The sequence below is a fragment of the Leptodactylus fuscus genome, chromosome 5 (genome assembly GCF_031893055.1).
Source record: "Leptodactylus fuscus isolate aLepFus1 chromosome 5, aLepFus1.hap2, whole genome shotgun sequence".
In the NCBI taxonomy this organism is placed as follows: Eukaryota; Metazoa; Chordata; class Amphibia; order Anura; family Leptodactylidae; genus Leptodactylus; species Leptodactylus fuscus.
In genome coordinates, this window is record NC_134269.1 from 73,617,663 (window position 1) to 73,634,224 (window position 16,562).

Below are 16,562 nucleotides of genomic sequence, written 5' to 3' on the forward strand. Positions count from 1 at the left end.
TGTACCACTTTCGTTATTCCTGCCCCAACTCTTTAGGGAGCCTTCACACGGAGTTACGCCCCGCTCATTCTGAACGTAAAACTCATTCACAAAAAAATGCGCGTATCACATTGAAAGCAATAGGGAAAAAAGCCTCCTATTGATTTCAATGGGTAGTGCTCGTATGCCGGTTCCCATTCAAGTCAATGGGAGCTGGTTTTTACGCGCTCATTCTGAACGAGTTTTATGTTAGGAATGAGGGGAGCGTAACTCCGCATGAAGGCTCCCTTAATATGTGTTGGTGCCATTAATTCCTAAATTAATTTGTATGCTAAAATGGAGAAATGTCTAACTTTCAATTTATGATATGTGTTCTATTAAATATGGTTATATAAAATTTGTGAATCCATATATTTTTGTTTTCAGTGTCCCAACTTTTTTGGAATTTGAGTTGTATTTTTGCAACAATATTGCATTGTAAAACCTATAATATACATTTTTTGTTTCTTACAATTTTGCAGATGAAAATATTTTTCAAAACTGATACATAAGAAAATGTATTGTTTATTGTCAAATTTGCTTCTGTTGAATAAAACTTACATTCAGTTGACTGTCGACAAGTGATTTTTGTGAACCAGTGCCAACAACAATTCAGCGACTGTACTTCACAAACAACCATAAAGATTTGCAGTTATGAAGCACACTACAGCATCAAAGTGCTAGTTGTGGGTGTAACTGACATCATTATAGGTACTTTCTTCAAGTGTTGTTATATCACAGTGTGCACAATTATCTTTTTTAAGTGCTATGATGTCAGTGATTCACTATCTCTGTACTGCTGCATCCCTATGTTTAATATGCTCTGTGACATCACTAATGTTTGTCACTGGTCTTTTCAGACTTGGTGACAAGTCCTCTTTAGGCTATGGCTAGGTTCACACCTGTATCCTGTCTCCGCTTGGAGATTCCATTTCCTATTCCGCTTTAAACTGGGAGACCACATTTTAGCCTATGGGTTCCACAGGTTTACACGGGTAACTGCTTTTTTAAGCAAATTAGGTTTCTGTTTGTGGGGTCCTTAAGGGAACCCCACGAATGGAATCCTGAATGCAGGTGTGAAACTAGCATAAGGCTCCAGGTTGTGAAAGCTGCTTTTTCAGTTGCAGATTTTTTTTATTTTTTTTTGTGCCAAAACCATGACTAGAGAAGGAATGGGAAATATAAAAAATGTCTCCCTTCTACTCAATCCTCTCTTGGTTTTCGATAAAAAACAGAACAAGGTCTTAGCATTAAAAAGCCATTGGTCACCAGGAATATCACATCATGTTCAGCTGAATATAAATGTCCTTTTTTTCAAATTTGGTCCTCCGTTGTTTGATAATTTGAGTAAACCTTTTTATGCATATTAGAATCTTGGAGCATGGAGGGCATCTTTGCGTCATACTACACCTACGCCATACTACACATACCATAAGGTATATGCATACCTCCCAACCGTTCCGATTTCCGTGGGACATTCACGATTCCAGTGACATGTCCCACGGTCCCGGTTGGAGGGAGGTCCTTGCTTCGCCGCTGCTGCCGCCGCCTACTGGCTTGTAGACGTGATGTGATGACGACACATCGCGTCTACAACTGTGCGCCAGTGAGAGAGAGAGAGAGGCGCGCAGAGTGCAGCGAGGGAACGAGGAGAAGGTAGGTTTAATGTGGAGGTGGAACATGAAACTGGGGGCAGATGAAGGAGAGGACGGCATGACACTGGGAGCAGAGATGGAGGGGCATGAATCTGGGGGCAGAGATGGGGGTCATGAATGTGGGGGCAGAGATGTGGGGACATGAATCTGGGGGCAGAGATGGAGAGGACATGAATCTGGGGGCAGAGATGGAGAGGACATGAATCTGGGGGCAGAGATGGAGAGGACATGAATCTGGGGGCAGAGATGGGGGGACATGAATCTGGGGACAGAGATGTGGGGACATGAATCTGGGGGCAGAGATGGAGAGGACATGAATCTGGGGGCAGAGATGGGGGGACATGAATCTGGGGGCAGAGATGGAAAGGACATGAATCTGGGGGCAGAGATGGGGGGACATGAATCTGGGGGCAGAGATGTGGGGACATGAATCTGGGGGCAGAGATGTGGGGACATGAATCTGGGGGCAGAGAGGGAGAGGACATGAATCTGGGGGCAGAGATGGAGAGGACATGAATCTGGGGGCAGAGATGGGGGGACATGAATCTGGGGACAGAGATGGGGGAACATGAATCTGGGGGCAGAGATGGAGAGGACATGAATCTGGGGGCAGAGATGGGGGGACATGAATCTGGGGGCAGAGATGGAAAGGACATGAATCTGGGGGCAGAGATGGGGGGACATGAATCTGGGGGCAGAGATGTGGGGACATGAATCTGGGGGCAGAGATGGAGGGGACATGAATCTGGGGGCAGAGATGGAGAGGACATGAATCTGGGGAAAGAGATGGAGGGGACATGAAACTGGGGCAGAGATGGAGGGGGGACATGAAACTGGGGGCAGATGAAGGGTGTATGAAACTGGGGGAGAGATAGAGGGGGAACATATAATTTATGGGTGACTGTAGGAGGATTATACTGTGTGCGGGCTCATGAAAAATTAATGAGAATGGGCGGAGTCAACACAAAAGTGGGCGGGGCTAAATTTGCCATGGCGCGCTACGCGCGTCGCACATTTTGTCCCTCTTTCGGTTCTTCAAAAGTTTGGAGGTATGCTACAAGGTACTGAGATTTCTGTGTGTGCACCATGCAGCCGCCGTAGTACTACGGTGGTTTGCGCGAAGTCCTTCCCGGCAGCTCCCGTACTATTACGGCGGATGTCGGGAAGGGGTTAAATTTGGTCTACTTTACAAGGAAACATGTTATGGTGCATTCACATCGTGTTTATTCACTCTGCCTGGCAGAAACTCATTAGGCGGATGGAGGCTAAGATTCCCTTACCTCCTCCTCCAAGTTTGAGACCCTCCGGTGCGCATGGGTGGTGTTTCCAGAGTCATCTAAATTCTCTAATTTTTTTTCATGACTCTCCCTGCTTCCCCCCCCCCCCCCCCTTTTGGTGTCTGTGTGTTCCCTGGTGTCCTTCTGTCTCCCCATTCCCTCTCTTCTCGACATGTAGGTTTTTGCTGTCCGCTTGAAAAGTCGGACATCTTTGAGAACGGACAGTTAAGGACAGACACGGAGTGTAAAAGAACGCACCCGATGTGCATTTAAATCAATGCAAAATGTCACGGACACAGCTAGTGTCTGCTGCTAATGTCTGCACAAGATTTTAAACGGACATTAGCAGTGGACACTAGCTGTTGGACACCGACGGTAGTGTGAATGCCCCCTAAAATACTCCTCTTATCATTTTTGAGCATTTTTAGCCAATGAGCACCGGAATAATATGCGTGAAGAGGATGTTTCTGAAGAAGATGGAGGTGGCGCTGGAGAGTTCTCTCGCAGCATTGGGATACCCCCAGTGCTGTTTGAGTGCTGGGGCCCGCCCCCAGTGCGGCGAGAAAACTTATTTGAATACTGCCAAAAAATGGGATTTCTTCCGAATGGCGGCACGGAGAAAAGGTAGGAGAAGAATAGCCTTTCTTAAGGCTATTCCGACGTGTTAGTGAGAAAAAATTGAGTTTTAATGATAGGATCCCTTTAAGAAAGGACAACATTACTATAACTGTCTACCATGTATAAAAATGCCTTGTATCATGGACAGAAAAGGAAAGGGATCATCCAGCTTGTCATTGGCAGAGTTCAAAAGGATCTCTGATGGTATGGGGTTGCATTATTGTCTATGGCATGGGAAGCTTACACATCTTTGAAAAGCACCATGAATGCTGAGAAGTATAAAGAACAGCATACACTCCCATCCATGGCCGCACCTCTAATGAGGCAAGGTGAGGCGGCTTCCTCAGACAGCACTTTGGAGGGGGCGGTAGCCGTGGCAATTTTTTAAATTTAAATTAACTTTTTTTTTTCTAAACTAGCACGAGAGAGCCGCTCTGAAAACAAACTGAGTGGCCCCTTCCTCAGCTGGCTTAAACCTGTGCGTCTCAGCGCAGGCAGCGACATCATGCCACCTGTGCTGAGACACAGATGTCTTATTGCCAGATGAAAGGAGGAGGAGGCAGCGGCGGTAAGTAACATACACTCACCGGCCACTTTATTAGGTACACCTGTCCAACTGCTCGTTAACACAATTTCTAATCAGCCAATCACATGGCGGCAACTCAGTGCATTTAGGCATGTAGACATGGTCAAGACAATCTCCTGCAGTTCAAACCGAGCATCAGTATGGGGAAGAAAGGTGATTTGAGTGCCTTTGAACGTGGCATGGTTGTTGGTGCCAGAAGGGCTGGTCTGAGTATTTCAGAAACTGCTGATCTACTGGGATTTTCACGCACAACCATCTCTAGGGTTTACAGAGAATGATCCGAAAAAGAAAAAACATCCAGTGAGCGGCAGTTCTGTGGGCGGAAATGCGTTGTTGATGCCAGAGGTCAGAGGAGAATGGCCAGACTGGTTCGAGCTGATAGAAAGGCAACAGTGACTCAAATAGCCACCCGTTACAACCAAGGTAGCCAGAAGAGCATCTCTGAACGCACAGTACGTCGAACCTTGAGGCAGATGGGCTACAGCAGCAGAAGACCACACCGGGTGCCACTCCTTTCAGCTAAGAACAGGAAACTGAGGCTACAATTTGCACAAGCTCATCGAAATTGGACAATTGAAGACTGGAAAAACGTTGCCTGGTCTGATGAGTCTCGATTTCTGCTGCGACATTCGGATGGTAGGGTCAGAATTTGGCGTCAACAACATGAAAGCATGGATCCATCCTGCCTTGTATCAACGGTTCAGGCTGGTGGTGGTGGTGTCATGGTGTGGGGAATATTTTCTTGGCACTCTTTGGGCCCCTTGGTACCAATTGAGCATCGTTGCAATGCCAAAGCCTACCTGAGTATTGTTGCTGACCATGTCCATCCCTTTATGACCACAATGTACCCAACATCTGATGGCTACTTTCAGCAGAATAATGCGCCATGTCATAAAGCTGGAATCATCTCAGACTGGTTTCTTGAACATGACAATGAGTTCACTGTACTCCAATGGCCTCCACAGTCACCAGATCTCAATCCAATAGAGCATCTTTGGGATGTGGTGGAACGGGAGATTCGCATCATGGATGTGCAGCCGACAAATCTGCGGCAACTGTGTGATGCCATCATGTCAATATGGACCAAAATCTCTGAGGAATGCTTCCAGCACCTTGTTGAATCTATGCCACGAAGAATTGAGGCAGTTCTGAAGGCAAAAGGGGGTCCAACCCGTTACTAGCATGGTGTACCTAACAAAGTGGCCGGTGAGTGTACTTTTTAATAGGCCGCTACCTGCTGAGTATCCCCAGCAGCTAGCGGCCTATTTGCCTACCTCCCCGTGTTTGTTCATGCCCTTCCCCCGCTTCCCCTTCTGCTATAGGACGTGGGGGAAGCTGTGAGCAGGCCTGGGCCCAAGCCGCAAACCCACTACCGCTATTATTATACTCGGGGTCTTTTCAGACCCTCAAATATAATAATTGGAGACCCAGGGGAGGTGAGGGAACATAATAAACAGTTTTACTCAACTCTCTGGGAACCAGTGTCAATCCTAGCAGGCACAGGCTTCGAGCCTGCATGGTAATGCTAGCAGAGAATTCAGACCTGTATGGTAAAAGCCTGCTAGGAGTAACATCGGATCCTGGAGAGGTGAGTAAAACTGTTTATTATGCTCCCTCACCTCCCCTCGGTCTCTGTTTATTATATTTGGGGGTCTGAAAAGAAACCCCCCCCCCCTCTTCGAGTATAATAATAGTTCATGGGTGAGCCAGTATGGGGCATAAGAGTTGGGTGGACAATTGTGCGGCATAATAGAAGTTGCAGGGTCCCTGCAACCACTATTATGCCCCACAGCGGCCCCCTGCAACCTCTATGAATGATCCAAAATACCTTCATCCAGGATCCAGGAACTGATTAAAAGCTACAGGAAGCGACTAGAGGCTGTTATCTTTGCAAAAGGAGGATCTACTAAATATTAATGTCACTTTTCTGTTGAGGTGCCCATACTTTTGCACCGGTCTAATTTTGGTTTAATGCATATTGCACATTTTCTGTTGGTACAATAAACCTCATTTCATTCCTGAAATATTACTGTGTCCATCAGTTATTAGATATATCAAACTGAAATGGCTGCTGCAAACACCAAAATATTTAGAACTAAAAATGATTACGATTAATAGGGGTGCCCAAACTTTTTCATAGGACTGTATATATATATATATATATATATATATATATATATATATATATATATATATATATATACTAGCTGGTACCCGAGACTTCGTCTGCGGTGATTGTAGAAGTGGGTATATACAGGCGTGGGTAAGGTTTTCGTAGTGTGTATAAGGTATGGGATATGAAATGTAACTTTGTATCTTGTTTTTGCTGTAATTCAGAGAATACGTGAGACTTTTGTGTTGAAGTTACTTTGTATTTGAGCTGCTATATATACGGTGTTGTGAGAAACTTTACATAGTGACTGTGGGACAGAGGTATTTGAAGTTAACCCTTTCCCGCCGATGGCATTTTTTGATTTTCGCTTTTGACTCCCCTCCTTCTAAACCCCATAACTTTTTTTATTTCTCCGATCCCAGAGCCATATGAGGTCTTAATTTTTGCGGGTCAAATTTTTCTTCATGATGCCACCATTAATTATTCTATATAATGTACTGGGAAGCAGGGAAAAAATTCAAAATGGGGTGGATTTCAAGAAAAAATGCATTTCTGCGACTTTCTTACGGGCTTTGGTTTTACGGCGTTCACTGTGCAACCAAAATGACATGTCCCCTGTATTCTGTGTTTCGTTACGATTCCGGGGATACCAAATTTACATGGTTTTAGTTACATTTTGACCCCTTAAAAACAAATCCAAAACTGTTAAAAAAAAATTTTTTTTGAAAAGTCGCCATATTCCGACAGCCGTAACTTTTTTATACGTGCATGTACGGGGATGTATATGGCGTCTTTTTTTGCGGGACCGGGTGTACTTTGTAGTTCTACCATTTTCAGGAAATGTTATTGCTTTGATCACTTTTTATTGAAATTTTTATCAGAATCAAAACAGTAAAAAAACGGCGGTTTGGCACTTTTGATCATTTTTCCCGCTACGGCGTTTACCAAACAGGAAAAATATTTGTATAGCTTTGTAGAGCGGACGATTTTGGACGTGGGGATACCTAACATGTATGTGTTTCGCAGTTTTTAACTACTTTTATATGTGTTCTAGGGAAAGGGGGGTCATTTGAATTTTTAATCCTTTTTTTTTTGTTTTTAATATTTTTTTACTTTTTTTAAACCTTTTTTTTTTTTTGCATTTATTAGACCGCCTAGGGGTATTGACATGGGTGGGCGGTGTCACGGATTGTCAGAGTGGTGGGGGTTGGCAAACATGGCTGCTCCGGAGCGTTAAAGAGAGCCTCCTGGAGTATCGGTAAGGTGAGGGGCAAAGTGGTAACGTATATGTATATGAGATTGTGTGGGGTTAGGGGCGAGGCTGCAGAGGGCAATATGAATTTTGTGGCTTGCTATGGTCCAAAGTGTGTGAGATTGCAGAGATGGTGGTGTGAGTTTGGGGTTTGTGGGGGTCCTGGGAAAAACGTATGTGCGCTATTGTGTCGAAAAGTAGCCTATTGTTTAATCGAGTGTAATAACTATGTTTGTGGAAAATTTCAGCCAAATCGGTCAAGCGGGTTTTGCGTGATTGACTAACAAACATCCGAACACACAAACCCACAAATATCCAAACTCACAAACTTTCACATTTATAATATTAATAGGATATACTGTATGTATATATATATATATATATATATATATATATATATATATATATATATATATATATATATATCTCGTGTGCGTGGAGAATTGAGGAGTCAAAGATGTATGTGTTGCAAACTGAACGGAGTCAAGTCACAGCTGGAAGAAGTGGACAAGGTGGTCCAAAGGGAAGAGACAGGAAATATGGGAAGACGTCTCCGGAATGTATTACTACACAAAATATTACTGCATTGTATTCACTATAATGTTACCACTAGGACCCAAGCCCGTGGCGTTGCCTGAGGCGGACGATCAAAAGATGAACACAAACACCCGGTATTCAGCCTGGGGGGGATGGGCATCTTTTAATCGTCCACCTCAGGCAGCTGAGAGGCTAGGTTTACCACTTCTCCCACCCAGATAACATCTCCTTCAGGAAAATACTTGCATAAACCACATACTGCATCCATCACAACGGCATGGCTTGGTAGAAGAAGAATCTGGTGCTAAATCCTGCAAAGACAGGATTTAGCACCACTATACTTTAGAAAGTTTTCCAGATGCATACATTAAAAGTAGCCCAATTCAATGAAGAAAAAAACGGATCATAATGAATCTGTCATTGTTCATGCAAAAACAGAAATGCCATATGATGCCAGTGTGGAAAAAGTATATACGGGATATAAAGACTAAAGGGTACCCCTCCTGTGACAATGGAGTCCAGTCGAGATAAGGAACCGCACCCACCCCAGATTCACAGCACAGATTTCTTTATTAAAAAACAGCAACAAACCATCACACAATGCCAAACTGCGTTTCAGGGCGTTCTACCTATTTCTCAAGTGGGTTGTGGTATAGGAGTGGAGTCCTTTTGCAGATGGGAGCATAAACGCAACCGCTCCTATTGCGTGCTACATATAACATAGAAAGGGGAAGAATGCCCCAAAATACATTTTGGCGGTGTGTGATGGTTTGTTGCTGTTTTTTAATAAAGAAAAGTGTGCTATGAACCTGCCTTATCTTGACTGGACTCCATTGTCACAGGAGGGTTACTTTTTTGGTCTTTATATCCTGTATGTTTTCATCCCTTACAAGAGGATGTTGAGGTTCCTTCTGCTTTAAAGCATCCCCCACGGCTAAGGATTAATAGACTTAACGCTGTCTTTATATATTTCTTTACTTGGAAAAATTATATGTACATTTATGTTATAAGTCTGTTGCTGTCATCCGTCAGAAACAGACATTAACAGTAGTGGAGTAACGGACACAAGTGCATGCAGGTCTTTTTCTTGTCAGAAAAGTAAAAAATATGATGGAAAAAAGCTTTCTTAATTTTTTTTTTTTTTTTTTTACGTGGGGGTGAATGCAAACAGTGGGCTCCATCTGCATCTGTTGTTTAATGTTGTTTGTTGTTCTCATCTTGTGACGGATGACAGCAACAGACATTAAATAACAATAGTGTGAACCCACCCTAAGAATTTCATAAACTTTTTAGACATTATACTACTGACCGCTGAATAAGAAACTAAAGAGGTGAAATTTCCCGTGTGATTCTAGTCTTTCAGATGCCTAAATCTATTCCTGATTTTTGGCTACTAAATGTATCACTCAAGTTCAGCCGGTAAACATATCTTCTGAGTTAGGAATGCAAATAGGTCAAAGGCTGACTGTTTATGCCTATGTGGTGATCAGTAAGCTAAAAACACGACAGTTGAGCAATATCTGAATTTTAACATAAGGTCCATTCATAGCACAATCATGTGATATTTTACTTCCTGTCTGCATGCCAGATATTCCCCTTTCCAACAAGCTGTACTTACTAGATTTAAAGGAGTACTGTACCTATATTAAAGGTGTTGTGTATGTTATATTTCTATCATGCAATAAAAAAATAAAATAAATAAACGTGTCGCAACGGTCCAAGGCAGCATATAGATGGGAGAAAGCAGGGTCCCTTAGTACAGAGAGTAAAGTAGGAGTAGTAGTTATAAGTAAGAGAAGACAGTACTGACTACATGGTCATCAGCACCAGAGAGTCTTGGAAATGCACCTGGAAATGGTGATAAAAATGGGCAGAGTGGTCCCAAGAAATAAGAGCAAAATCTGCAACAAAAAAAAAGATGCGTTTCAGGCTAAGGCCCCATGTGGCGTCCCGTAGCAAAAAAGCGCTCGGGAAAAACCACGGCGGCAACACATTACAATTTCCTCTTCGGACAACTAGTGTTTCCTTAGTTATAATTGACTTGCTGCGATTTCCAAAACTGCATCATTTTTGGAAATCGCGGCATATCCACAACGTGTTTTAAACGACAAAGTGAGCATGGGATTTGCTAGAATCCCATCCACTTTGTCCTGACTGTAAAAGGCCGGATTTTTCCACGCGTTTCTGCCGTAGGCAAATCACAGCATTTACGCCATGTCCCTGGCCTTAAAACACCTCATCTGAGGATAAGGCCACTTGTATCAGGTGTGCTGCAGGATGTCAGCAGTGTACTTTCCACTGGCATATACCATCTAAAAAACCATGGCTGAACACGTAGCAATGATTTTTTTTTTTTCAAATGTAGATTGTGAGCCCCTTATAGGGATCACAATGTACATTCTTTTTTTCCTATCAGTATGCCTTTGTAGAATGGGAGGAAATCCACGCAAACACAGGGAGAACATACAAACTCCTTGCAGATATTGTTCCTGGTGGGATTCGAACGCAAGACTCCAGCTCTGCAAGGCTGCAGTGCTAACCACTGAGCCACCGTGTGGCCTCTGAACATGTAGTAATGATTGAAACAATCAGTGCATGTTACTTTGTACTAAAGTTTATTTCTGCAGTTTGTAAATGGGATGCTACTGTAGTTCATAGCCACCAGCGATTTTAATGCAGTTAACTCACTAAAGTCATCACACATATTCCCAGTCTTATATGTAACATGCTTTTTTTCTGCTGGTGTTTTTTATTTGGTGTCATTTTGTACAAATCTATCATGTTTTGAAATCTTACAACTATTGTGTTGCATTCATGTCAATGTGACCAGATTCACTTTCATTGTTATTCCGTGACTGATCCTTGGCAATATGACAGGTGTCACAGGCACAGATGTTTTGTAGCTCTTGCTTTTATGTCTGTAATGCAAATAACTTTGTATTGGGAACACTCAATGGCAATAAAAGTCAATGGGGGAACTCACTGTCAGCCAATAGTAGACGGCAATGTTTAGATTAGGGATACATAGCAACTTTGGCTATATTGACGCCCTACGACTACTTCACTAATGTAACCAAGGTTGCTTTGACTGCAACATCTACAGAAAAAAAAAAGTGGTCGAGAATCGGTCATCTAACAGGACTCACTGTGTAGCATTAGTCTAATGTGGCACTATTTGTGATATATATATTTATTGTGGAGGAGTAGGCTCAGCGGTAGCAGCAGCGGACCCAGACAATCAGAGACGGACACACAAAAATCCAGTATAAACAGGTTTACCCTGTGCATTTATTTTGGAAAAAACTGCAGAAAATAAACAGGCCTTAACTTCAGGCAAAAACAACAAAACAAAACCTGCTCGCCTGAGCTGCTAACTAAATAGAAGTACACTATCAATATGTGTGGCTTGCTGCAGCCACACGGAAAAACAAAGCAAAAACAGAGGCTGTGTTCACGCAAGTCTCTCACCAGTGGACAGGTTGTAGAGACAGGACCCAGCACCTCCTTTCTCCCCCAGGACTGAGGTCTTGGCAGGGTTTTATAGGCCTGTAATGAGCCCCAGCTCCCACCTGCGCTTTCCTGTTGTAGGGCAAGAAGTGGTTTGCTACAGCCCTATAGTGACCTCACTCACCACACATAAGTGAGGAACCTGGGGGAGATATAGCGTCCTTCTAGGATTTTACCAGTCACTAGCTCACTAATATATATATATATACACATGCCCAGAGGCTTGTCATTAAAAGATGGCAACTATAAAATATACTAGTATAACAATGTTAAATCTATATTCCCTATAAATGTACAGACCTCATCACAAGAGGATCTGGGAAGTTTATTACATAGTAAATATTGTGGATTTAGGCTGTATAAATGGGATAAACATCCTATAATATTAAGCAACTCACCCTGCACAAGGGTAGGCATTTGTGCTAGCAAAATATCTACAAAAGACAGGAACTTCTTGTGAGAGATGAACTTGTGCAGTCTCCTGCAAAGGTAGATGCTGCAACAACGCCCCCCACCGAAACAGTGCCTGTCTCACTGACTAACCTGTCATTCTCAGTCACCGGGATGTGGACGGTGGGCGGTGAGGCAGGAGATGCCATGTCTGAGGATGAGCCTGCTAGTATGAGATGTGAAGTGGGTACAAGTGCTCGGTCTGCTGATCAGCCGGCTAGCTTCTTCCGGATCCAGACACCTCACGGAAATCCTGTTCCTGGATACACAAACAGGAGGCTGCTCAGCTACAGCTACATGTTCTGATAATTACATGTACATTCCCGCCCAAATGTCACACGGAATGACATAAATCAAGCCGCACTACTCTGACAGAAATAGTGCAGAGTCAGGGCGTTTGTAGTTACTTGAATAGTGCAAGCTGGCTGGCTGCATAAGCTAGCTGTATATTGAGTGGCCGTGTGTGTATGGGAATCCTTTCCCCCTTCCCCTCTGCTAGCTTACCAGTCACTGGATGGCTCGGCGAGGGGGCGGGAGATAACAAAGCAACTTGAAGTACAGGAGACTTGCTCAGAGGGAAGGCCCAGGCCTGTCACTGGCAGAATCTACAAGACCAGCATCAAAAAAAAAAAAAGGAAAGGGTAAGCAAGCTGGCTGGCCCCCCTGCTCAAATTGAGCAGAACACCAGTACAGGGGGCTCCTTTTCCACTTACAGATTCCCAAGAGCCGGCTGGCTAGCTTCCCCCTCCTCTAATGTTTTCTGCTTCTAAATGGGTAAAACACTTAGCCGATAGTTTATGTTGTTCAGCCTAAGCTTGTACCCAGGAGAGGAAGGATTTTTGCACACGTGGTAGGGAGAGGCCCTTCCCAAACACTTTTGTAATTGGCTTTGCAGAACTTGCGAAGTCACCGATAGTAGCAAGTTTACAAAAGTTGCAGCACAGTCTGATAGTTCCCTGCTGTGTCACATGTTTTTTGCTATTGTGTAGCTCACCCCTCCCAGTTAACTCTTTGTTCAGATCGGGGTTAGATGTGGATCAGGAGGTTGCTGTACTGGACAGGCAGGGAGATTCATTGCCTTTAGTTTCTAGGCAAATATGCATGTACCTGCAACGTACCTCACGCTCTAACTGTAATAATTATGGGCGAAAAACCCTAATGCCCCTCCACATGCTGTATCTAAAACCAGCAAAGTGAAGGCTGAAGGTGCGAAAGACCGTAACACAGACCCCATAACCTTGTAACGTCTAGTCACTGAAATATGTGAACGCTTAAGTATTGCGGGACATGGTTAAACCCTCATAATGGGACCACTTTATTTATTCTGTACATTGTACTGGGATACATTAATTTGGAAACTTGGTCTGCGCATTGCACAATCTCCAGATGTGATCCATGGGTGAGATAGATAGGCAAAGTGATGTATACTGGATATGACATAGGCAGTGACTAAGGGTAGTGACTATATGGTGATGAGGGATCACCTGGTTGCTTACAATAAGGTCTCTGTTATAAGGCATTGGTCCCATTAAAGGGGCTCTACCATTGGGAAAAGTCATTTTTAGATAAGCACATCCTTGCATAGCCTTTAGAAAGGCTATTTCACACCTACCTTTAGTAAATTGCCTCAGTAGATTTTGAATAAGTCAGTTTTTATTCATATGCTAATGAGCTTCGGTCCGTGCAGCGGAAGTGTCTGTGATCACAGTCTGCTGTATGTATATGCACAGCAGAGACGATTCATGTACATACACAGAGCAGACAGTGCACACAGACACTTCCAGGGCATAGTCTAAGTCATTAGTATATAAATAAAAACGGACTTCTTCAAAATCTGCTGACGCTAGGTTCACACCTGCATTTGGGTCTCCGTTCTGTGGTTTCCGTCTTCTGAATGCAAGAAGACGGAAACCACAGATTGGGTCCGGCCGTGAGCGGCGGTTAGCGTTTTATGCTCTCCGCCGCTAAACCGTTTTTTTTAAACCGGACACAGAGTACTGCATGTCCAACTCTGTGTCTGGGTTAAAAAAAACGGTTTCGCGGCGGAGAGCATAAAACGCTCACCGCCACTCACGGCCGGACATCTTTCAAACCCATTCAAATGAATGGGTGAGAAAGAGTCCTGCAGGTTTCCGTCTCCTGCTCTGTTTTGTGCAGGAAACGGAAACCTGCAGAACGGAGATCGGGTGCAGATGTGAATGAGCGCTTAGGCAATTTACATACTAAAGGTACATGTGAAATAGCCTTTCTAAAGGCTATGCAAGGATGTGCTTATCTAAAAATTACATTTCCCAATGATAGAGCCCCTTTAAGAGAGCAGAATAGGGAGTGTATAGGAGACATGATGGTACACTATATACATGGAGAACAGTGGCTGCCCGGTAGCTCAGGTGTAGGCGAAGATAGGCAGCAGAACTCTAATTTACATAGGGAGGCATAACACCTAAGACCTTTTGGTCAGCATGTGCAAAATAAAATAAAGGAATAAATAAATACAGAATAATAATAATACGGCAGCCTCGGACACAACTGGCAAGGGCTCATAAAGTTTTATGTTGTGTAATGACAGTAACCTCTATTACAAAATTGTCTGACCACTATATAAGCAATGCTCCCTCTGATGTTGCCCCTGCTACCTCTTGTGTCACCCCCTCTACCTCATAGATTGTAAGATGTTGCAAGCAGGGCCCTCAGTCCCATTGTGTGAAATGACTTTCTTTGTAAGTATCTTTTGTTCTGTATTTGAACCCTACAAATTGTACAGTGCTGCGGAATATGTTGCATAGTTACATAGTTGATATTGGTGCTATACAAAAAAATTATTTTATTATTATTATTATCAGCCATCATGGCTGCCAGCCCACAAAAACCTCATGAGAAGGAGGTAAGGCCAACATGATACAGTAGCAAGTACATGGCCTGCATCACATATACGGTAGCAAGTACATGGTCTACATCACATACACAGTAACATGTTTACAGAGAAGCTACAGCTCAACTCATTTTGCCATACTATGTTTATTATATTATGCTCAGCTGTCCCCAGATGTAATGCCTCGAACCCCTCTTAGCACATTTGTAATTGCGGCAGTTTGCTAGTATTATTATAATATTCCTGGATATTCCTTTCTTTGTTACAGACATGCTCCCAGCATCATCCCATTTCCTATTAGAAGTCATTGTGAAGTGTAAACATGGCCTGGGATAAGTATTGCTCTGAAAGGCCCTGGTATGTTTTTAATACAGCAAGTGCGGGGACCTTCGGTAGATTCGTCCTGAAGACACACCCTCCTCCGGACTAGGCCCATTCATTAGGCCTAATCAGGAGCGGAGTGCGCAGCTGGATGCCGATGCAGTGCACCGGCTTTCAGGATCGGCTACCTGGTTTTTGAATTGGAACCTGAGGCGACCTCTGCCTCAGGTTCCGATCCAAAAAACCCAGTGTGAACTTACCCTTAGGCTGCTTTCACACAGAGTTTTTTGGTCAGGAATTTGGTCAAGCAACTGACTCAAATTCCTCCTCCTAAAAACGCCTCATCATAGGACTGTATGGTGAGGCGTTTTTTTGGAGGAGGAATTTGAGTCAGTTTCATGACCAAAAAACTCCACCCCAGGTTCTGATCCAAAAAACTCAGTGTGAACTTAACCTAAAGGCTGAGTTCACACTGAGTTTTTTGGTCAGGAATCTGCCTCAAAATCAGCCTCCAAAGAAAGCCTCCCAGTAGAGTTCCAGTGGGAGGCTTTTTTTGGAGGCTGATTTTGAGGTGGATTCCTGACCAAAAAACTCAGTGTGAACTCAGCCTTACGCTAGGTTCACACCTGTGTTCATCTGTCCATTCTGAGCTTTCTGTCTTCTGCATGCCAGAAGTCGGAAAGCTCAGACCGGGTCTGGCCGTTAGCGTTTTATGCTCTCTGCCGCGAAACCGGATTTTTTAATCCGGACACAGAGTACTGCATGTCCGACTCTGTGTCCGGATTATAAAACCTGGTATCGCGGCGGAGAGCATAAAACGCTCACCGCCGCTTACGGCCGGACAGCTTTCTCACCCATTGAAATGAATGGGTGAGAAAGCCTCCTGCAGGTTTCCGTCTCCTGCCTCTGTTTTAGGCAGGAAACGGAAACCTGAACTATGGAGTGCACAACGCAGATGTGAACGAGCCCTAAGGGTTCATTCACACTAAGTATACGCTGAGCTGATTCTAAAACACGTTCAGAATCAGCACGTACAAAGCAGATCCCATTCATTTCAATGGGAGCCGGCATACGAGCACTCCCCATTGAAATGAATGGGCTGCTTTTTTCCCTATTGGTTTCAATGTGATATGCATTGGGTAATCCATGCAGGCGGTAACGACATGGTCTCTGTCCAGGGGCCAGAGCTGATCGCCAGGATACGATTGGACTTCAACAGGTTTCCAACCTTTGTTGCAGCCTAAGTCGCTGTATGCAAAAAAAGGCATAAAATGTAACTTTTATTAATATATTATTAAAATATTAACCCCGGGTATAAAAATGACATAATGAACTCACTATAAACCCTATACCCTA

The 16,562-nt window shown here is 43.8% G+C and overlaps 1 protein-coding gene across 1 annotated transcript in view; it reads right to left on the minus strand.

Annotated features, from left to right (window-relative positions):
* The window catches only part of GALK2 (galactokinase 2), a 108,832-nt gene extending 96,373 nt beyond the window's left edge, over nucleotides 1–12,459 (minus strand). Inside the window, exon 1 of the mRNA XM_075273402.1 lies at nucleotides 12,107–12,459. Coding sequence (XP_075129503.1) covers nucleotides 12,107–12,162 — 56 coding nt within the window. The 5' untranslated portion in view covers nucleotides 12,163–12,459. The remainder of the gene's footprint in view (nucleotides 1–12,106) is intronic.
* Nucleotides 12,460–16,562: the final 4,103 nt, after the last annotated feature.